This window comes from Bidens hawaiensis, unplaced genomic scaffold (genome assembly GCF_021521415.1).
Source record: "Bidens hawaiensis isolate Kalapana, Puna unplaced genomic scaffold, B.hawaiensis_p1.1 tig00007984_1, whole genome shotgun sequence".
Lineage (NCBI taxonomy): Eukaryota > Viridiplantae > Streptophyta > Magnoliopsida > Asterales > Asteraceae > Bidens > Bidens hawaiensis.
The window spans coordinates 407,059-430,004 of record NW_027491558.1 but is presented as its reverse complement, the minus strand read 5'-3'; the positions used below and the strand labels follow the sequence as shown (position 1 = coordinate 430,004).

Here is a 22,946-nt window from a genome sequence, read left to right as displayed (position 1 = left end):
TACGAACACAGCAATATCCTTTTTCATACCGGGCCACCAATAAGTAATGCGCAAATCCTTGTACATCTTATCAGCGCCGGGATGAATAGAATATCGAGATTTGTGCGCTTCACTCAGATATCAGCGCGAAGATTCTCATCAAAGGGAATCCAGATGCGATTGAGATAGCAGAGAATTTCACTCAGATTAGGGACAAAGAGTGCTTCCGCGCCACACGCTAATTCGGCGCGAAGGTTACCATTACTGATGGATGCGCGCTGCGCGTCACGAATACGCGATTCAAGGTTGCTTTGAATCGGCGCAAAGTGAAGCTGGGTGCGCGGCAAGATACAGTTAAGTTGGCAGGGTTTTCGGCTGAGCGCATCGGCTACCACATTAGCCTTACCAGGATGATACCGGATCTCACAATCGTAATCGCTGATGAGTTCGTTCCATCGGCGTTGCCTCATGTTAAGTTCCTTCTGATCAAAGATATGCTGAAGGCTTTTATGGTCAGTGTAGAGGATACACTTAGTGCCATAAAGGTAGTGTCTCCAGATTTTCAAGGCAAAAACAACTGCACCAAGTTCGAGATCGTGAGTTGTATAATTCTTTTCATGAACCTTAAGTTGCCTTGATGCGTAAGCGATAACCTTGCCTCGTTGCATAAGAACACAACCGAGACCTTGGTTGGAGGCATCGCAGTACACGACAAAATCATCATTACCCTCAGGTAGCGCAAGAACAGGAGCTTCACACAACAAACGCTTGAGCGTTAGAAAGGCTTCTTCTTGCTTCGAGCCCCAAATATACGGTTTACCTTTGTGCGTTAGAGCTGTTAAAGGCAAAGCGATCTTTGAGAAGTTCGAAATGAAACGCCGGTAATAACCAGCTAAGCCCAGAAAGGAACGGATCTCAGAAGGAGAGGATGGCGTAATCCAGTTCTTGATTGCTTCAATCTTGGATGGGTCGACATGAATACCCATCTTGTTGACAACATGACCAAGAAACTGTACTTCATCAGACCAGAATTCACACTTGGAAAGCTTAGCATAGAGTTGCTCGGTTCGAAGCTTTTGCAATACCAATCGGAGATGTTGCTCATGCTCGGCCTTGGTCTTAGAATACACCAGAACATCATCGATAAACACAATCACGAAACGGTCCAAGAAAGGCCTACACACCCGATTCATTAGATCCATGAAAACGGCGGGTGCGTTGGTTAGACCGAAGGACATGACCAAGAATTCAAAATGGCCATAACGAGTTCGAAAAGCAGTCTTCGGAACATCTTCATCGCGGATGCGCAACTGGTGATAGCCAGAGCGGAGATCGATCTTCGAGAAACAGGAGGCACCTTGGAGTTGATCAAAGAGGTCGTCAATACGCGGTAAGGGATACCGGTTTTTAATGGTGAGTTTGTTCAACTCGCGGTAATCAATACACATGCGGAACGATCCATCTTTCTTTTTAACGAACAACACCGGAGCACCCCAGGGCGAAGAGCTAGGGCGAATGAATCCTTTAGCAGTCAACTCTTGAAGTTGGCTGGCCAATTCTTGCATCTCAGCGGGTGCAAGACGGTAAGGAGATTTAGCTACGGGGGAAGCACCAGGGACAAGATCAACACGAAACTCGACTTCACGAGCGGGAGGGATACCAGGAAGATCATCAGGAAAAACTTCAGGGAAATCACGCACGACGGGGATATCGCGAAGCTTCTTTTCTTCAGCAGGTTTAACCACATGGGCTAGAAATGCAATACACTTCTTCCGCATGAGTCTTTGGGCTTCGGCGCAAGACATAAGCTTAAGACCGCGGGAGGGTTTTTCGCCGTAGATATGAAGATCACCATTTTCTCGAGGAATGCGAATCAACTTCTTGGCGCAAATAACTTCGGCGCGATTCTTCGAGAGCCAGTCCATACCAATGATAACATCAAAGCTTCCAAGAGGCATAGGGATGAGGTCGATTAGAAAATCGTTTTCGTTAAGGTTAAGCGTACAATCTTTAATCACTGAGTTTATTAAAATAGTTTCGCCATTAGCCAATTCAACTGAAAAATTCTCTTTTAAATCGTTGCGCGGTCGCGCAAGCTTCTGCTCGAAGGCGCGAGAGATAAAACTTCGATCGGCGCCAGTATCAAAAAGTACAGAAGCATAAAATCCGTTAAGCAAAAATGTACCATTAACTACGTCATTATTCGCTTGCGCTTGGTGCGCGGTTATGTTAAAAGCTCGTCCACGCGTCACTTGGTTTGAAATCTGGTTCACCGGATTCGCTTGTGTAATCTGAACTTGTAGTCTCGGGCACGCGTTCCGGAAATGACTGGGATCACCGCAGTTAAAGCACGATCTGGGTCGTGGGTTTTGGTAGGTTGGTTGTGGGTTCTGCGGGTAGACTGGTGGTGTTGGCGCAATTGGATTGGCGGGAAGGACTCTACAGTTTTCTGCAAGGTGACCAGCGCGGCCACATCGGGTACAAAGTCGACACGGGGTTTGGGTTGGGTGGTGAAATCTACAGGTTGGGCAAAAGGGTTGATTTCCTGTGTAAGGTTTCTTAGTTGGCGGGGCAGGGAGTGCGGGATTGGTTAAGGCATAGTTGTGGACTACAGGAGGTGTTGGGTAAGCGGACAGAGGGTTAGGCGCGTAAACTGGGGGTTGATAAATGGGTTGCTGGACAATGGGCGGGTTGGTAAGCGCATAGGCCTTGCGCCTGCGCTTGAGGTTGTTACGGTTTGAGGGTTCTGGTTTGGTTTCTGTTGGTTCAGGGGCAGTCTTGGTGAGTTTGGTCTTCTCAGTTCCCCGCAGGAACAGGGTTCCTGCTCTGACATGGTTGTCGCTGAGCACAGCGGCCAACTCGATGGCGTCAGAGAGGGTAACTGGGTTTCTGGCCCATACAGAATCTTGAATTTCCATGGGGAGACCCCCAAGGAATTTCTCGATTGCTCGGCGTGAAGGGGTAACAAGGTGAGGGACCAGTAAGCTTAGCTCGTGGAAGCGCGTCGCGTACTCGCGCGCTTCGCCACTGTATTGCTTCAAGTTCCAGAATTCTTCCTCCAGGCGCTTCACTTCGTTGGGAGGGCAGAATTCTCGCGTAAGAATTTCCTTGAATTCCTCCCATGTCATGCTAGAAGCAGCCTCTGTGCCACGCGCATGAGCTACTCCATTCCACCATGTAAGCGCTCTGGATTCCAGGACACTGGAAGCATATAGGGTTCGTCTGTCTGAGGGGCATTGGGTATGGAGGAAAGTGTTTTCTATTTTCTCAAGCCATTGGAGCATCACGGTGGCTCCTTCAAGACCTGTGAACTTTGGAGGGTTACCCGCGTTAAAGGACTTAATGTTGTAACCAGAGGTGTTGGTATTGTTTTGGCTCAAGGCTTGGGCTATCGCGGCGGCCATTTCCTGGGAACGTTGCTGTCTACGCATGCGCGAGGCTTCTCTTCTCTGAAATCGGCGAGATAGCGGAGGCATTCTATAAAAATTTTAATTTTAGTTAATATCTTGGTTTTATCGCAAAGTATAACTTTATAAAGCTTGGTTTCGCAGAGTCAGTTACTGTCAAAAGTTAAAGTAAAATAAATGACCCTAAATGCAGACTTAATAAAGGTAGCAAATTCGAATCAAGAATCGACAATTCATGTATCACCATGACTTTCCGAATTCCCAATTTAAAATATACGAGCAAACGAGTATTGGAGATTGACGATTCATGTATCACCATGACTTTTCAATCTTCAATATAAAATATACAAGAAAATGAGTATTGGAGGTTGACAATTCATGTATCACCATGACTTTTCAAGTCTCCAACCTCAGAACATAATCGTAAATGGAAATTGAAAATCAACTATTCATGTATCACCATGACTTTTCGGATTTTCAAACCCAACAAACGAATATGTAAGTAAAATCAATAAAAATCGAAATTTAACAAAAATCGAAATATCGCGAAATAAAACATAAAATCATATACTGCGCAAGCGCGAGCATATTCATAAATAACGAGTAATTAACAATAAGCGTGCAAACATGAGATTTCTCTCATGCGCGAGAAGGGACTCTTAGGTATTCTAGGCCGTTACGTCTAACCGCCTATCCTAAAGTCAACGAGCTCTGATACCAATCTGTAACACCCCGACCAAAGGCGGATTATACATCGGGGCGCCACATATTGTTTCATTACTCGTGACACTATTGGGTGTCAATATTTAATAAATACGTTCATTCGCGCACGCGCAAAGTAGACATAAGATAACATAAATCATCATAAATCAATATATTATAAATCATAATAATAAAACAGCAATAACTTGTCTTGATACATTTTAATCTAGGTCCAAAATAAAAAAAAAACTTCCTAGGTGTCCACAAGCTCCAAAACAGCTACTGCAAACCTGAACATGTGTTAAAATAAACGTCAAACACTTGCGTGTTGGTGAGAAATCAAGTTTAATACAATGCATAGATAACAATAAAATCTGCGCGCAACATGTGTATGTCTGGTTTTCAACAAGGGTGTAATCTGATCGGGACCAACTCTAAGATTCATAAGACTGCCAGTGCTCACAATTGAGCTCACAAACAAGACTAACTGTGCATGTGTAAACAAAAGAGAAAATCATAAACGATAGTTCTCCCGTGTTCATCTAATGGTACCATGAAAACTGCGGAATAGACCGACAAGACGGTTAATGATCCACACATACAAATAAACAGCCAAGTCTACGTCCTCAACACATGGGATACTGCGCGACTAAAGTTCATAAACAAGTTTAAGACTCTAAGTTTGTATGAACACATGAACATCCCAAAACATTAAAAGCAAAAAGGGATTAGGTACGAGATTACTCACATGATAAACGATGCGGTGTAAGATGAAGCAAGAACCAACTTTAAACAAGCACAAGTTAACCTATAAATAAGATTATTGTTTTAATGATTGGTTTTAAGTCTTGATTATAAGTTAGCATAATTAATAAGTAAGTTATTATATATAATATATATTACCGGAAAACAGGGCAGAACAGGGAGGAAGACGGAGGCAGAGAGGAAGACGGCAGAGAGAGCAAGGAGGAGGACAGGAGAGATTAAGTGTTTTGTGTGTGTAGTGTTAGGAAAATAATACTATTATTTATAGGAAAACCCTAGGAGACATAATCCCTAGAAAAGGGGAAAGAATCTTAAAAAGCAAAAGATTCCAAAAGCAAAAGATATGGAAAGATATGGCAGCTGCAGAGGCAAGATAAAGCTGTCAGGGAACAGTAAAAAAGCATGGGCGGGTAGATAAAGGTACAGGTCAAGCATGGCAAAAGCAGATCTCAAAAGATTATGTCAGTCACTTTATCTGTCAACCAATGGGGTTGGTGCGCATGCTGCGCCGAAAGTAACTTTTCAGACATAAAGCAGATTAGGTCAACAGCTCAAAAGATAAGACAACACAAAAGCAAACGGCTAGATTTAAACAGAAGAAAACTCGAAGGATTCAGCGCGAGAAGGCTAAGGCGCGAAGGCAGACACAGAAGGTCAAGAGAGCGCGAGCGCGAAGGCAGACAGAACTAACCTTAACGCGTCGCGGAAAGAACTACCATTTCTAAGCGCGCCGCGGAAAGAGTCACATTTCTTAGCGCGCCGCGGGAGGAACTAAAATTCCTAGCGCGCCGCGGGAAGAACTATAATTCTTCGCGCGTCGAGGGATGAACTACGATTCTTAGCGCGCTGCGAGAAGAACTACAAATCCTTAGCGCGTCGCGGGAAGAACTCCCGTTCTTAGCGCGCTGCGAGAAGAATTACAAACCCTTAGCGCGTCGCGGGAAGAACTACCGTTCTTAGCGTGCTGCGAGAGGAATTACAATTCTTAGCGTGCAGCGAGAAGAGTTCATCTCGCGTATCGCTGAAACAGGTGGTCTTCACGCAGGATTCCTTGTAAGGGGTCTGGCGCGTAGAGCTGCGCAGACAACCTTAGGCGGGAAGGAACAAAGGACAAGCAAAGAGTTAGAAGAAAAAGAGGGAAACAAGGCGTAAGGGCGGGACGGCGACAAGAGGGAAAAGAAGGCGGAAAGAGAGAAGGAGAGGGACGGGACGGCGGAAAGAAAGAGAGGAAGAGGCGGGAAGGAAAATATATTATTATTATTAAAAGTAAAATATAAGTATAAATAAATATTAAATCATAAAAGAAAGAGATCGGATCAGAGAAACGGGTACCTGGGTCGGGTCGGATCAGGGCAGATGTCACAGTCCACACGCAACGACGTCTCCACTTATTTATGCGGTGAATACCGGCATCAGTATTGAATAAGTTAACCGTTCGACGCGCGGCTGTCAATAGGTTAAAGTTCAGTTTCCTCTATCATGATTGTGTGGATAGGACCGGCACTTTCATTTAGTGGGATAGCCAAACTTTACCTATAACTGACCTGCGTGAAGGTTTGCCGTTTTTTGTGTTTATGCGGGTTTTGCCGCCGTCCACACGCAACGACGTCTCCACTTATTTATGCGGTGAAAACCGGCATATCAGTGTTTTGAATAAGTTAACCGTTCGACGCGCGGTTTTCAATAGGTTAACGTTCAGTTTCCTCTATCATGATTATGCGGATAGGACCGGCACTTTCATTTAGTGGGATGACCAAACTTTACCTATAACTGACCTGCGTGAAGGTTGTCATCTGTTTGAAATTTTTGCCGTTTTTTGTGTTTATGCGGGTTTTGCCGCTTTCCACACGCAACGACGTCTCCACTTATTTATGCGGTGAATACCGGCACATCAGTGTGGAAAGTTCATAAGTATAAATGTACGACCATCAGCGTCAATGTGATAAGGAGAATCATTTCCATTAGAAGTGGCTCTGGGCCTTTTCTTTACAAGTTTGGAATTGATCTACATGCAACCTGTGTAATTGAGCTCCCTTCCATGTTCTTGGGATGGGAGTGTCATCGAGCCTTTCGAGCCGATATGCACTTGGTTCGGAATCTCGTTGTTTACGCAGTATGTAGTCTCCAACATTGAAGCTGCAGTTTCGTGTTTTTCCCAACTGGGGTTCTACACGCGTTGGCCTGCTCAGCATCCTTTACGCCACGAGGTGTGCGAGTTCTCCTTCTCTGACGAATGTCTCGATGATATCCTTCAAGTCTATGCATTCGTCGGTGGTGTGGCCTTTTGTCCTGTGGAAGTCACAGAATTTGCTTTGATCAGCGTTTGGACGCTGTCGGATAATTGGAGCCTTTGGCCATGGGAGCCTTTCAGTGGCAAATATCTCGGTGACGCTTTTGGTGAGTGGCGTCCATCTGGAGTTCCGGTTCGACGACTGCATGTTGTCCTTTCCGCCTAACCGAGGGTGCGAGCCGGATGAGGTGTCGAAGTTTACCCTTGACCGCCAAATACCTAGCTTCCTCTTTTTGTTTAGTCGGGCGGTAAGGACGTTCTTTTCTCTTGTTTTCTGGGTGTAGAGGTTTGTGCTTTGGGGAAGATCTCTACCCAGTTGCTTTTCCGTTTCCGCGAAGCGTTTAGCTGCTGTCATGATGGCATCCCATGTGGATGGCATGCCGTCTTTACCCGTTAAAGTGCGGATGAGCTCTGGATCTTTCGCGCCCTGGATGAAAGCAGCGCGAACAAGATTTTCGCTAATAGCGCCCAGACTCAGCTTCTTTGAGTTGAAGCGAGTGATGAAGTCTAGCAAAGATTCATCTTCCTCTCGGATGCAGTTGAGGATCGTCCATTGCTCTTCAGTGTACTTTCTTTGTTGACTGAAGTGTTGGCTGAACTTCTGTTGGAAGTCTGCCCAATCGTAGATGTGGTGGACCGGTAGACGGTCAAACCACGCTCTAGCCGCTCCAACCAACGTCATCTGGAACATATAACACCACGTGGGTTCCGTCCAGTTGCTGACGGTTGCCCCCGCTATGAATCTGTTCAAATGATCGTCTGGGTCGGATATACCATCAAAAGTGCCGATGTTGGGCATCTGCTTGGCACTCTTCGGGGCGATTGCTTCCGCAATGTCCCTTGCAAACTTGGACGTTCCCGCATTTGCAACAGTTGGTCTAAAGGCTTTGGAGAAGTCACGTGGGTTTCTACCCGCGTTTTTTGGTTTGAAAGTTTCTCCAAAATTCCTTCTCGGTTGGAAGTCCGTTACCTTACGCTTCCCTTTCGCCCTATGGCGAGGGTTTGCGTCGCTGTCGAATTCCTCCTGATCATCCCAGTACTCGCACTCATTGCTCATGTTGAGCTGTTGTCGACTACCGAATCCGTCAGCCTGTTGGAGTGAACGTAAGCGTTCATCCAACTCAGCTTGGAATTCCCTTTGTAGTGCTTCCGCCCACGCTTTAACTTGATCAAGTGTTTGGCGGGGGAGCCTCGTCCGTTGTCTTTCCACCTGGGTATTAATGAATCCCAGGGGATGATTGTTTACTGCACTTGCCCCAGCTTGGGTAACCGGGGTAGTGTTCGTAAAATTTACTGCACTTGCCCCGGCTTGAGTAACCGGGGTAGTGTTCGTAAAATTTGTGTATTCGCCGGTGTTCCTCCCAGTAGCAGGGGTTGTGGTTACCGGGGTTTCTTGGTCACTCGCTGGCCTTGGGACCGGAGTAACGTTAACCATCTTTCCAGAAGTTTGAAAAAACTGAAAGAATAAGTTCTAGCTTTTATGCACGGATGACGCTAATGAAGAAACACTAATCGACCCCGGGCAGATTACGGATAATCTGGGGGTTAAGTAGATGTTTTCCACGAGGGTTGTATCCGGCAAGATGGTTATTCTTCCGATGACCTGCAAAACAGACACTGTGAGCTCGTCACTGAGAAGGGGGGGGGTACCTCCTTGTGACCACCCTCCGGCGTGAGAATCAGACTAGATTGCTCTTGAATATAAGTGTATATTAAGAGAAATGTCTAAAGCAGATATCAGACAATATATGGAGATATAAGATAATGATACCGTTCCAAGGTGTTGGAGTATTTATAGCCGAAGGTAGGTTTCCAAGCAGGTACAGCCACCTGAATAGTATTCCTGTTCTACCAACTGTGGGCTACGCACGTGCCATGCTGATGGTTGGTGGGTAGGCAGCGGCTGATAGTGACCAGGCCGGCTGTGTACTGTTCCTTTTCCACCAACTGCAGGCTATGGACGTGCCCCGACAGGGGTTGGTGAGTAGGCAGCGGCTGATAGTGACATAAAGTAGTAGAGCGTATTGCTCGTCGTACTGTTGTCAGCGAGCTGTCACTGCTTTGGTCAGATCTTTTGTACTATACCTTGGCATGTACAGTACAAAAGGTCCTCCAGTAGCGTACGGACTGGCTCATTTGGGCGGGAGTTTTCCCGGCTTTGTGCGGGAGTATTCCCGGCTTGCTCACTCCTTCTTCAGGTGACATTACTGAATTATTTAAGAGTTAGTGCCTTGTGCATGTAGCCTTGCTGCGCGGGTAGCCTTCCCTGATGGCTAGTATCCGTTGCTGCGGGAACAGGCGGAGTACGTCGACCATTGGGAGGCTTTTCCTGCGGGAACAGCTTGCGTACTGCGCGTAAGGACGTCACGTCTCTGAGCATGGTGGGTCCTGCGGATCCAGTTGGTTTTTGCGCAGACGTCCCTCTTCAAGGTGAGTTGCGAGTTTAGTCTTTGCGCAGACGTCCTTCTTGAAGGTGAGTCTTACGGGTCCAACTGCGCAGACGTCCCTCTTTGAGGTGAGTCTTGCGGGTTCAACTGGGCTCTGCTGGGACCTACCTCTTCACAATGCCTCAATATCTTCAGGTTGATACTTTATATACTTGTCCATATTTTTCCCTGCCACAAAATGCTGCTTATATCTCCCTACAAACGACCTATAAGCCGGAATCACCACTGCGGATATCGACGCCCTGAGCTCCGACTGCAACTGCTCCTCACTCACCACCCAAGGGCTTTGTGTCTTGTGTATCTCGTCAAACATTGTGTTAAAGTTTTTAAACTTCTCTTTCAACACCTTTTTATTCACTTTGCCATTTACTTGTATCCCTTCTTGTGTGATGCATTGCAATAGCCTTCCCCATGTTTCCCTTTGGTAGCTCTTATGGTATTGCAGAACCTCCGACGACCGCCGCCGACACCAATTATCCCCCATGAGTTTCTTAATCTCATTTGATCCTTTCACCTTTTGTAAAATGTACCTTCCATTGTTCATTAGGAATATGTCACGTAACGATGGGTCTTTGTACAATGTCGACTTAACCGCTAGGTTCCCGTCTAGAAGGCTCATAACCGACGCTATTTGCGCCGCCAGCGGCGTCTTCTCCATGTCCACGTCCTCAAACGAAGATGAAGAACTCGTCGGCTGGTTAACTTTCGAGTTTTGTTGAAAGATTTGGTCTAATGTGTTCCCATAGTCACATGCATATTTTAAGTAGTTTAACACGTAACGTGTGAGCGGATGCACGGCTCCTCCGGGTACGGGTGTCTTCGCAGCGTCCTGCCGGATTGATTTCTCGAGGTCACAGAACATGTTTACGACCCGCTCGCCTATTCGTTCGGCTACTGATGATATTCCACGTTCAAATCGTTGTACGGCTGTTCGTCTTTGGTTTCACTCGCGCTTGAATCCTTCATTGCTTCTTTAAGACCTTGAAGCGACTCATACATATCAAGGAACTTGAATAATCTCTCGGCTGAACGCTTCATCATTGCGACCGTCGCTGCGTAATCAAGCAGCGAGGTTACAAGGCTGCGAATAAGGCTTACGGATACGCCTCTGAAAACCGACAAGTGGTGAGCGAAAACGGCTTCGCCTAGCTTTCGTTCGGCCGGAATTAGAAAATGCGAAAAATGCTTGATGATTCGGATCCATCGTGAGATGTCTGCTTCGAGCCAGTCCCAGTTTAGCTTCTGGACTTCTTCGGCATTCAGCTTTTCGAAATCGAGCCGTCTGAGTTGCTCGTACAAGGCGTTGCCTCTCGCGATGCTGTAAACGTTTGAGCACTCGTTTTTGTAGCCTGATGATATCATGGTGTTGACGAGTTTGTTCATTTTGTTGATGTTTTCCTCTGTGAAGCCGGGATAATCTTGTTCTTTGCTCGGTTCGGGTAACGGACAACGCTCGGTTTTGAAGGAAAAATGCTTCGAAGAAATGACTTTCAGTTTCGGTTCGGATGAAGCATTTGAATCCACAAGAAGAACGCGAAGTTCTTCTCCCATGAAAGCCATGACTCTATGCACAAGTTTTCCAACTTTGTCATGTGATGACGTGTCGGAAAACTCTGCTAAAGCGGTTTTCAGTTTTGATAACCGCTGGACAGAGTCAAATAAAAACATGTCCTCGTGAGGAGATGGTTTTCTTGTCTTGGATTTAATGATCAGTGAGAAGGTTTCCATGACGTCCGGGAGGTCAGGCGGGGTGGTTTTTTCGTCGGTTTTTGAAACTTGTTCGGTAAAAGCATCAAGCTCGGCGAATATTTGGTCATGATCGACGTTGGGTAATGGCTTAATGGGGTCGTTTTGGTCGTCGCTGGATTCGGAAAGATGTGGTTCGGGGAGGACCGAGGATTTATTGGGTGCGCGGTTGGAGAAGGATGAGCGGGGGCTTTCGAGGTTGGATCGCCAGCGGTGTCGGCCGATGAAGCTGCCGGATTTGGCATTGTGTCTCTCCATTGATGAAGAAAAATGGGAGGAGGAAGGGGTTGATTATACCCTAATATTATGGAGGGTATCTCAATATTGTTTGTTCCACCACCCCTCCTTTTGCATGCATGTTTTGGGTTGATTATATATATTTTGTGTTTAGATGAAATTGGTTTGTTTAAAAATAGCTATTTAGATTTGTTTAATAAGAGAAAAGTCGATGGTTTAAGTTTTTTTAATATGCACAATTCCATGATAAGTAATTAAACTTGATTCATACTAAGATGTTGAAGTAATTTGGATTGGCTAATATGTAACTTAACCCTTATAAATCTTTGTGTTTGTACGTTTATGTTTTATTTAAGTTTTTTGTATGTATTTTTTTAATTTGCAAGATCTTTACAAGGAATAAATTTTTAACAAGTTAAAGTTAAAAAGTGGCCACATAAACGTAGCCTTTGTAACTTGTCATGGGACTTGTTCTTTAAAGGATATCTTACATAATAGTTTAGTTACTCACTAGAGCTATATTATAAGCCACAAAATATTGCAATGCATTTTGGTTTCGAAACGAATTCATTGGGGCATCTCACTGTATAATGTAGCATTTTTTTGGAAGGTAGACAATATCGGTTTCGAAACGAATTCATTATAATGTAGCATTTTTTTGGAAGGTAGACAATATCATTTATAGAAAACTTGCAAGAAACATACCAATGTAGTGTTTTGTGTGCAGAAGTGAGTGACGGAATTGAATAGACTATTGTAAAGTAATGAACAAAAGTATGTTTGGTTGGTTATTGAAATTGACTCATCTATTACCTTGTTCATTCCAACGTAGACCACCACCCCCGTCACCGCCACCACCACCACCTACCACCGTCGCCAACCACCACAGACCGCCACCAACATCGCCCTCACCACCGCGACTACTACCAACCACCACCGCCGCCCACCATGCCACCTGCCACTACCAACCACCATCACCGTTCATCGCCACCCACCATCACCAGCATCGTGACCACCACCACCACCCATCATCACCGACAGCAGCCCACCACCACCGGCACCCATCATCACTGACAACAGCCCACCACCATTACAACCCACAACCACAACCACCACCATGACCGACAACACCCATCGCCACCGCCAACCACTCACCACTATCGCCACAACCACGAGTTTTTTACATAACTAATACCGTTTAAGAAATTCTTTTCACAACTAAGCATGGGTTTGAAAAATTTTCAAAATTAATGCAATCTCTGTTAGTAATGGCAACTTGAAGAAACCATATAGGGTTAGTCAGGGAATATAAGACTTACTTTATTGGGAATGCATAAGTTGTCATTACCAATGGCAACTTCTGACAGGTTGTCATTACTAATGGCAACTTCTGCCATGTTTTTGTCAAGTTGCCATTACTAATGGCAACTTCTGAAAAGTTGTCATTACCCATGGCAACTTCTGACAGGTTGCCGTTACCAATGGCAACTTCTGATATCACTTCTTTGCTTTAATTCACGGGTGTTTGTTTGGAACAATAAATAAGATGAATGTCAGTAGCTAAAGATGCATGCATGTAATTTTTAACCTTCTAATATAATATAAGTAGATTGAGGGGAGACCATTATTTTTAAAAGGTGTTAATGAGAATTAATTTTGAAACTTGCTTTGTTTTTATTTTATTTTATTTAAGTCAAAACTATAAACAAACATGAAAATCAGTACTTTTCAATTAACTCGAGTAACTCAAAATTCACTTCGTTGAGCATAGTCAATAACCATGCTCACATTGCATTTAGAAAATTGGTCCCCCCCCCCAACCACACACCTTACCTACTTTATTGGTACAAATGCATTCATATGACATTAGTTTCAACTTTATTGAGTATGACTCCAAACAAAAACACCCGTGAATTAAAGTAAAAAAGTGATATCAGAAGTTGCCATTAGTAATGGCAACTTGACAAAAACATGACAGAAGTTGCCATTAGTAATGGCAACCTGTCAGAAGTTGTCATTGGTAATGACAACTTATGCATTCCCAATAAAGTAAGTCTTACATTCCCTGACTAGCCTTATAGGGTTTCTTCAAGTTGCCATTACTAATGGAGATTGCATTAATTTTGAAAATTTTTCAAACCTATGCTTAGTTGTGAAAAGAATTTCTTAAACGGTATTAGTTATGTAAAAAACTCCACAACCACCACCACCAACGATAGTGACCACCAATTTTATTTAATTCATTCGTCTCTTCTTGTCTATCAAACAAGTAATGATACATTCAATTCTTAAATGATTATCAAACAACATAAGAAAATAATAGCAATCTTTTTTATTAATTTATCAATTTTATTCTATCGCTTATTTCATTATCATATACCAAACACACCCCTAATAGTTATCATTACAAGATACAAAATACTAAGAAATGAAAGATAAAGGAGGACTCGAATACTCCCAATTTGGATTACACATCTTGGTTCTGAATTTAATTTAATTACAAATGTGCATGATAGGCTACATTACAACATGTCTCCATCATTCTATATGAGTGGCCCTGACTTTACTTTTAAATTACACAATTTTTTCGACTAACTCTTTATATGGTCTTTGTTATAAAAATTAATGATCATAAATATTCAAATTAGAAACGAACAATGTATCCATCTATTAATAATCCCTATATGGTATTAAATTGTTTATATAAATAACCAAAGCCATTAATTTGTAGGAATATTTTTTATAGATAACAAATAATAATCATTAATTAATAGGAATACTTTTTATAGATAATAAATGGTTTGATAAAAACTAATCTTATACCAAAGGGTAACAATCATGAATTTTAATGACAAAATTGGATTTTAATAATCTCATCTATTTATAATTGACTAATAATAATCTAACTTCTAAAAATAGCTACTACCAATTAATCTTTTACATTAATTGTTTTCATTTGACCCCTGTTAAAAAAAATTAACGGAGTTAAGTTTTTTCCGAATTATAAACTATATTTTAGGGCTTTTAGTCATAATGAAGATTTATCATTAAAAAGTTACCCAGAGGAGAAGCTCCACAAAACCCTTTGATGTGAAAGTTATTGATTTTCCAAGTGGATTTCATTAGAGAAGACGATATAGACTCTTTCATAAAAAGTGGGCAACTAACCTTAATGAGCTTTTTTGACATAGGTAGGTTTGAGCCTAAAATTATGTTTACAGGGTTTCTGCGTTAAGTCCACTTTTGGGTAACTTATATGTTTTGTATTTCATCTTGAACAACCATTTATAATTCATACGAGCTAAAGGTGTACCATGACACGTTTTTTCAAACGAGTTTTATGTTGACAACTAAGAGTACCACATAAAGCAATTTTTCGTAACAAACTAATAATTTAATATGAAAGAGAAAAATAGCAAAACGTTCACACGATATCGTGGATCACACTTAAAGCAGAAAATTACAAAAGCATTATTATAAAAAACAATAACTCAATATTATCTCTTTAAAATAAAAGATTATATTATTTAGGGAAATTAATTTTAACAATCTCAATTTGCTTATTACAATTTATAGAAATTCACAATGTTGAAATAATCTCACATTTTTTCAGTTGTTCGATAATAGTCATACCTTAAAAAATTCTCGCCATCAGTCCCACATTTCGCCCTATTTTTTCTCATTTGGCCCCCGTTAAAAAAAGCTTAACCTCGTTAACCTTTTCTAAAATTTCAAACTGAAGTTTTAAGGCTTTTGATCGGAAAGATAACACGAGCCGTTTGATGCAAAATTTACTTCGAAACAATGCTTCAAACGACGAGACGGTGCTTCAGTCAGGGACTTGGGAGAGACTTATAAAATAAAAGGCTTTTTATTATTTAAGGTTTTTTTTTCTTCACTAGTGAATATGAAAGGCTTATAAACAAAATAAAAAGACTTAAAAAAGGTAGAAAAAGACCAACAAAGCCGGCTTTCTTTGTAAGCTGTAAACACAAACACACGCTTTCTATCTATCCAACATGTATCTATCTATCTTATCTATCTATCTATCAGTTTTAGTCCTAAACAAATCAATCTTTTTTATCTCTTGATTTGTCCCTACCTTAACCTTCGTACCCTGTTCTTCTTCATCGAATCTATCCAATCTTTCATCAATTCCTCCATCACCATCTTCTCTTATATTATTATCCGTATCCGTCTTTGATCCATGGGTTGTTTCCCTTGCTTTGATTCTAAAGAAGAAGAGAAATTTAATCATCAAAAAGTCTCCTCTGATCACCATCAGCTTCATCCTTCTGCTCCCACTTCCAATATCTCTAGATTATCTTCTGGTATTTTTATTTTATTTCAGCCGATCTGATCTGATCTGTTTATGTATATAGATTTGTTTCTGAATTTTGAATCTGGACCCATGATTTAGAAGTATTATAACTGAATGATTGTGATGTTACTTTTGAAATTATGATTATCATTATTGGCTGTTAGTTGTTACAGTGAGTTGCTATAGGAAAAATATCTGGGATTATCGGTTATTTTAATATCGTGTAAAACCCTGTAATCAATTTTGAGATATCTTAAGGGAGATTGCAAATTGTAAGATTAATATATATAACACTAATAATTCAGTATACTCGAGTTCCTACCATTAACACTAAAAATTGATAATTAAGACTTAAAAACACTGATATATCGGTCAAATATTAGTCAGCATCGCCGGTATTGTCGGTACCGATATTTTACCAAGGGACTGATATGTGATTTGTTATGGCAGGAGTTGATAGAATGAAATCTAGAAATAATGCGAATGTTAGCTTAAGGAGGGAGTCATCCGAGCCGGGGCAGGGGCTCGGGCTGCCAGATGGTCAAATCACGGCGCAAACGTTCACGTTTCAGGAACTTGCGGCTGCGACGAATAATTTTCGGTCTGATTGCTTCTTAGGGGAGGGTGGTTTCGGTTGTGTATATAGAGGGCGTCTCCAGAGTAGCGGCCAGGTAAGTTATTGTGCTTTTTATGAGTCTTTTAAAGATGTGATCAGTGTGAATTTTATATATGTTTAGCTAATGTATAGGTTGTAGCGGTTAAGCAATTGGATAGAAATGGGCTTCAAGGTAACCGGGAATTTCTGGTTGAAGTTCTTATGCTCAGCCTTTTGCATCATCCGAACTTGGTGAATTTGATTGGTTATTGTGCGGATGGTGACCAAAGACTTCTTGTCTATGAGTTTATGGCCTTGGGTTCGTTGGAAGATCACCTTCATGGTAACAAGTTTTGTGCTTTCTTTTTTCTGATTATATTAACCAACTTGAAATTATGCTTAAATAGAAACCGACTTACACTTTATTATTACCAGTTTAGCAACCAAGTTATACTGATTGTAGAATCTCATGTGTGACTCGTAATAATGTATAGTATATTCCATGTGGCATCTAGCAATTATTCTTAACTAAAGGTTTTACAAAAAAGATAATTTTTTTTATATTGTATATAGTTTTATTATTATTAGTTCCACATGACTACCTTTTTTTAGGGGTGTGCAAGAAACCCAAAAAACCGATCCGGAACCGGAAAAACCAAAAAAACCGATCCGAAACAAGAACCGACGGTTTGGTTTTATGTTTTTGTAAAAATCGAACTTATGGTTGAGTTTGGTTTTGCATGTAATAAAAACCGAAAAAAACCGAACCGAATTTCTAGTTTTTTATTTTTTATATTAAGTAATTTACAAGAATAATAAATATGTAACTCAAATATTTTTTTGCCAAATGTATAATAGTCAGTTAATAATCAACAAAATTATTTATGCCTAAATTCATTATTTTTGCTCTTTTTTTTCGGCATAAAATTTCAAATGGCAAAAACCAAAACCAAAACAAAAACCGAAACTGAAAAAACAGAAACCAAACGGTTTCAAAAATCCAAAAACCAAAGTTTCAGTTTTTGGTTTGGTTTTAGCCCAAAACTGCACCCAACCTCACCACGCACGCCCCTACCTTTTTTTGTACATATTTGACGTCTGGTATGGCTTCAACCAGTGCCACATCAGCAGTTACAAGTAAATCATTTAGCATATGGCTCAATGCTAAAATCAGTAATAAGTTGTAAGCCGGTTTCTACTTTGCGCCTAGTCTAAATTATATATTCTAAAAGATAGAGAAAGTGTAAATTTCATTGCGAGTTCATGCAGTTTACACTTTACAGGTTGACACTTAATACACTGTTTGCAGATATTCCACCTGACAGAGAACCGTTAGATTGGAACACGAGAATGAAGATAGCGGCGGGTGCAGCCAAAGGGTTAGAGTTTCTTCATGACAAAGCTAACCCGCCTGTCATTTACCGAGACTTCAAATCATCAAACATTTTACTGGACGAGGGGTTTCAACCAAAGTTGTCTGACTTTGGGCTCGCGAAACTGGGCCCCACTGGAGACAAATCGCATGTCTCCACACGGGTCATGGGTACATACGGTTACTGTGCTCCTGAGTATGCAATGACTGGTCAACTAACGGTCAAGTCCGACGTCTATAGTTTTGGTGTTGTGTTTTTAGAGCTTATTACTGGTAGAAAAGCGATAGATAGCACTCAACCGCACGGACAACAGAATCTTGTGACATGGGTAATTAAAAATTATGTTTCTTTAAGACATTAGCATGTTTTTTGTTTTTTATTTTTTATGAATGTTTATGTGATTTCAGGCGCGACCTCTGTTTAACGACAGAAGGAAGTTCACATCATTGGTGGACCCGCGGCTAGAAGGTCGGTACCCGATGCGGGGGCTGTACCAAGCGCTTGCAGTGGCATCCATGTGCATTCAAGAACAGGCTGCAGCACGGCCTCTGATTGCTGACGTGGTGACTGCATTGTCATATCTAGCAAACCAGGGGTATGACCCCACGACAGCTCCGGCTCATAATACGATGAGACCGAAAAACTGGCGGGTGTCGAAGAACGATGAAGGGGGATGTAGCAGATGGGATTTGGAAGGGTCGGATTCGCCTAAAGAAACGGTAAAGATGCTTGAACGAGAGAGGGCTGTTGCAGAAGCGAAAATGTGGGTCGAAAAACGAAGACAGTCCGGGTAGTGTTGGAAAATTGAAGGCGTTTTTCGGGTGAGATGTGAAAGTTGAAAGCAACTTTTATGCTGCAGTGGTATTGTATATTTTGATGACAGATTGAGAAGAGGGATGAATTTTATTGTTGATTTTCCTTTTTCTTGTGCAACATATATATATATATATATATATATTGATTGAATGGGGTTTTAGAATTTATATATATATGATATTTTTAGAAATTGGAATTATGAGATTTGGTTGAATTCATTCCTAGGGATTTAAATGACTTCATTCTAATTTCCATCTCATTTTTCTATAAACAGGTTTGTAAATGATTTATTATTATTTTTCAATAAAAAATAAACTATATAAATATAATTTAAATGAGCTCGTTTTATGTTTATATGTATATAATGTAACTATATATTTGCGCATTCATAACAATGAATTTCTCAAGGCGAGCTTGTGATGTTGGGTTGGGGGGAGGCTTATTCTCACCATCACTCAGAATCCTTTTCTTTCTGCAGATATTTCAAGAGTCAAAATTCACACCCTAAGTTATGAAGATTTTAATAATCAATACATACATACATACATAATAACTAGCAAGCAAGCAGATACATATACGAACAAGGGTTTTAGGTTATTATTTATTTGACAAAACTAACAAGATTTCATTCATACGTGCTTTCAATCTAATCTAATCTAATAATTCAGATTCAGATTGGGAGGGAGATTGAATTATTAGCGTACCTGATCTGATATCCAACTCGGAAATACACAAATCCAATTAGGCCTTCGTTTTTAACTCCGCCTTCATTCCTTTATATGACCCCAATTTTTATTTTTATTATTGGAAAGACTTACTCCTTAAGATAATTATAATAATAATAATATTATTATTATTATTATTATTATTATTAATGGCACTTGTGGTCTAAATGAATGCCATAAAGGTAAATCTTTTTTATTCAATTCAAGTCCCGGTCAAATGAGCCAGTTCGTACGCTACTGGAAGACCTTTTGTACTATACCTGCCAAGGTATGGACAAAAGATCTGACCAAAGCTGCGACAGCTCACTGACAACAATACGACGAGCAGCACGCTCTAGTACTTAATGTCACTATCAGCTGCTGCCTACTCACCAACCCTTGTCGTGGCACGTGCATAGCCTGCAGTTGGTGGAAAAGGAATAGTACACAGCCGGCCATGTCACTATCAGCCGCTACCTACCCACCAACCACCAGCAAGGCACGTGCGTAGCCCACAGTTGGTAGAAAAGGAATATAATACAGCCGGCTGTACCTTCTTGGACACCTACCTTCGGCTATAAATACTCCAACACCTTGGAACGGTATCATCATCTTCTCTCTAGCTATTTCTCTTAATATACACTTATATTCAAGAGCAATCTAGTCTGATTCTCACGCCGGAGGGTGGTCACAAGGAGGTACCCCCCCCCCTTCTCAGTGACGAGCTCACGGTGTCTGTTTTGCAGGTCATCAGAAGAATAACCATCTTGCCGGACCTAACCCTCGTGGGAAACATCTATTTAACCCCCCAGATTATCCGTAATCTGCCGGAGTCGATTAGTGTTTCTTCATTGGCGTCATCCGTGCATAAAAGCTAGAACTTATTCTTTTCAGTTTTTTCAAAACTTCTGGAAGATGGTTAACGTTACTCCGGTCCCGAGGCCAGCGAGTGACCAAGAAACCCCGGTAATCACAACCCCAGCTACTGGGAGGAACACCGACGACTACACAAATTTTACGAACACTACCCCGGTTACTCAAGCCGGGGCAAGTGCAGTAAATTTTACGAACACTACCCCGGTTACCCAAGACGGGGCAAGTGCAGTGAACAATCATCCCCTGAGATTCATTGATACCCAGGTGGAAAGACAACGGACGAGGCTCCCCCACCAAACACTTGATCAAGTTAAAGCGTGGGCGGAAGCACGTCAGAAGGAATTCCAAGCTGAGTTGGACGAACGCTTACGTTCCATCCAACAGGCTGACGAATTTGGAAGCACTCGACAACAGCTCAACATGAGCAGTGAGTGCGAGTACTCGGACGATGATCGGGAGGAATCCGACACCGACGCAAACCCTCGCCATAGGGCGAAAGGGAAGCGTAAGGAAACGGACTTCCAACCGAGAAGGAATTTCGAAGAAACTGTAAGGCCCTGTTACCGGTAGCCCTACTTTCGTGTTGGATTTACTCATAAACACAGTTCTAAATATCAGAGTTAATTTAAAACATTTACGCGGAATATAAAACTTTCATAAAACATTACAATATTTCATAACTTGTCTCAAAACATCCTTTGTCTTTCACATTAAAACATTAAAATTAAAACATCATAAGTCTTCAGATGCCAGGCTCTTGTTCAATGCCACGTGTCTCCTCAAGCGAGTTGCCTCATCCTACTCACCTGCGTGCATACTAAAAGTCAGCTACGCTGAGTGAGTTCTAGTTAACCATACACTATACAATACACATAAACTTATATTCTTTCATTCATACTTTCATACTTTCATACTTTCATTCTTTCTTTTGTATTAACTTATCTTCATATCTTACGTTATAAAGAGCATCACGCCCTACATTCCTCGAGTATTATTAGGGCTCGGTACCCTCCTTCCTCGAGTATTATTAGGGCTCGGTACCCTCCTTCCTCGAGTAATATTAGGGCTCGGTACCCTCCTTCCTCGAGTATTATTAGGGCTCGGTACCCTCTTTCCACGAGTATTATTAGGGCTCGGTTTCCCTCTTTCCTCGAATATTAGTAGGGTTCGGTTCCCTAGTTCTCGAATATTAGTAGGGTTCGATTCCCTCTTCGTTACCATACAACCATACATCATACCTCGAGTATTATTAGGGCTCGGTACCCTCTTTCCTCGAATATTAGTAGGGTTCGGTTCCCTAGTTCTCGAATATTAGTAGGGTTCGATTCCCTCTTCGTTACCATAAAACCATACATCATACCTCGAGTATTATTAGGGCCCGGTACCCTCTTCGTAACCATACAACCATCCTTTCATTCTTTTATTAACTTTATCACATTCATACACATAAGCATACATATCATACTTACCTTATACTTAGCGTTACAACCTGACAGTACGTGCAATATCCGAAGATCGTTCACGTACCGTCAAGCCATCATTCATACATATCACATTATTCACATAAGGCATACACTTATCTCTTATGATAAGCGTATTAACAAACATATCGAGTATGCACACAGCCCCGAAAACATAACACATAAATGGGGCTAGAAACTCACCTAAACACGGTTACGTTCACCGTTAATCGTAATCCCTTTCTTCAGTTGTGCACGGCTGACTGTATAACAAGTATACGTATCAATTAACTATCACTTTTCATAATGTATTTCTATCTTTATATGACCCACAACGAACGGGGGTCCGGGGGCAGCGCCCCTGGCAGCGGGGTCCAGGGGCGGCAGCCCCTAGCAGGGTCCAAGGGGCAGAGCCCTTGGCTGGGGTCGAGCTGCCAGGTCAGCTTGGAAAAATTTTATTTCTATTAACTGTCTTAACACATTTTTCATTAGGTTTTTAATTTATTTTCTAATCGAACTTGGCTTTAGGCGAAGTTAAACCTTAGGCGAACTTAGCTTTAGCCGAAGTTAAGCCTCAGGCGAACTTAGCTCTAGGCGAAGTTGTCATCAGGCGAACTTAGCTTTAGGCGAAGTTGCCATCAGGCGAACTTAGCTTTAGGCGAAGTTGCCATCAAGCGAACTTAGCTTGCAGGCGAAGTTTATCAGGCGAACTTGGCTTGCAGGCGAAGTTCATCGCTTTGAAGGCGAAGTTGCCCAGATGAAGGCGAAGTTGCCCAGATGAAGGCGAAGTTGCCTAGATAACCGCAGTTTCGGTTTCTGTCCAACATTTCGAGCGATTTTAACACCCTTGTTACGGTTCAACATCACCCACTACGCTTCCCGACCATTTTCGGTCGTTTATACACTAAAAGCTCGGATCTTTAAACTTCAAAGATCAAGAATCATACCTTTTTGAGCTTGTTAGGATCTCGTTTAACTTGTTAACACACTAATCGCTCTCTCTCTCTCTTGGATCTGCCCGGTTCTTCCCTTGGTCCGGCCGGCGAAGTGTGGTGTGTGGTGTTTTGGAAGTGTTAGAGAGTATGGTAAAAATGAAGATATTTTGGGATTTTGGGGGTATTTATATCCCTGAAATCCCATTCTCATTTAACCCATCTCAATTAATCCAAGTCCAAGACCCGCTCCTTACCCGATATTAATTAATTACGCGAAATCACTAAACATAACT

At 41.9% G+C, this 22,946-nt stretch overlaps 3 protein-coding genes across 3 annotated transcripts; 1 reads left to right on the top strand and 2 right to left on the bottom strand.

The window, feature by feature from the left end:
* Positions 1–9,702: 9,702 nt before the first annotated feature.
* LOC143636504 (exocyst complex component EXO70C1-like) lies at positions 9,703–10,452 on the bottom strand. The gene has a single exon (XM_077104080.1). It carries the CDS (start codon positions 10,450–10,452, stop codon positions 9,703–9,705), a length of 750 nt encoding a protein of 249 aa, XP_076960195.1.
* Positions 10,453–10,481: 29 nt separating this feature from the next.
* Positions 10,482–11,594, bottom strand: LOC143636502 (exocyst complex component EXO70C1-like). The gene has a single exon (XM_077104079.1). The coding sequence runs from the start codon at positions 11,592–11,594 to the stop codon at positions 10,482–10,484; it is 1,113 nt and encodes a 370-aa protein (XP_076960194.1).
* Positions 11,595–15,780: 4,186 nt separating this feature from the next.
* Positions 15,781–18,860, top strand: LOC143636552 (serine/threonine-protein kinase PBS1-like). Its single transcript, XM_077104118.1, has 5 exons — positions 15,781–15,904; positions 16,345–16,565; positions 16,643–16,832; positions 17,799–18,190; positions 18,270–18,860. Exons 1-5 carry the CDS (start codon positions 15,781–15,783, stop codon positions 18,654–18,656), a joined length of 1,314 nt encoding a protein of 437 aa, XP_076960233.1. The 3' UTR covers positions 18,657–18,860.
* Positions 18,861–22,946: the final 4,086 nt, after the last annotated feature.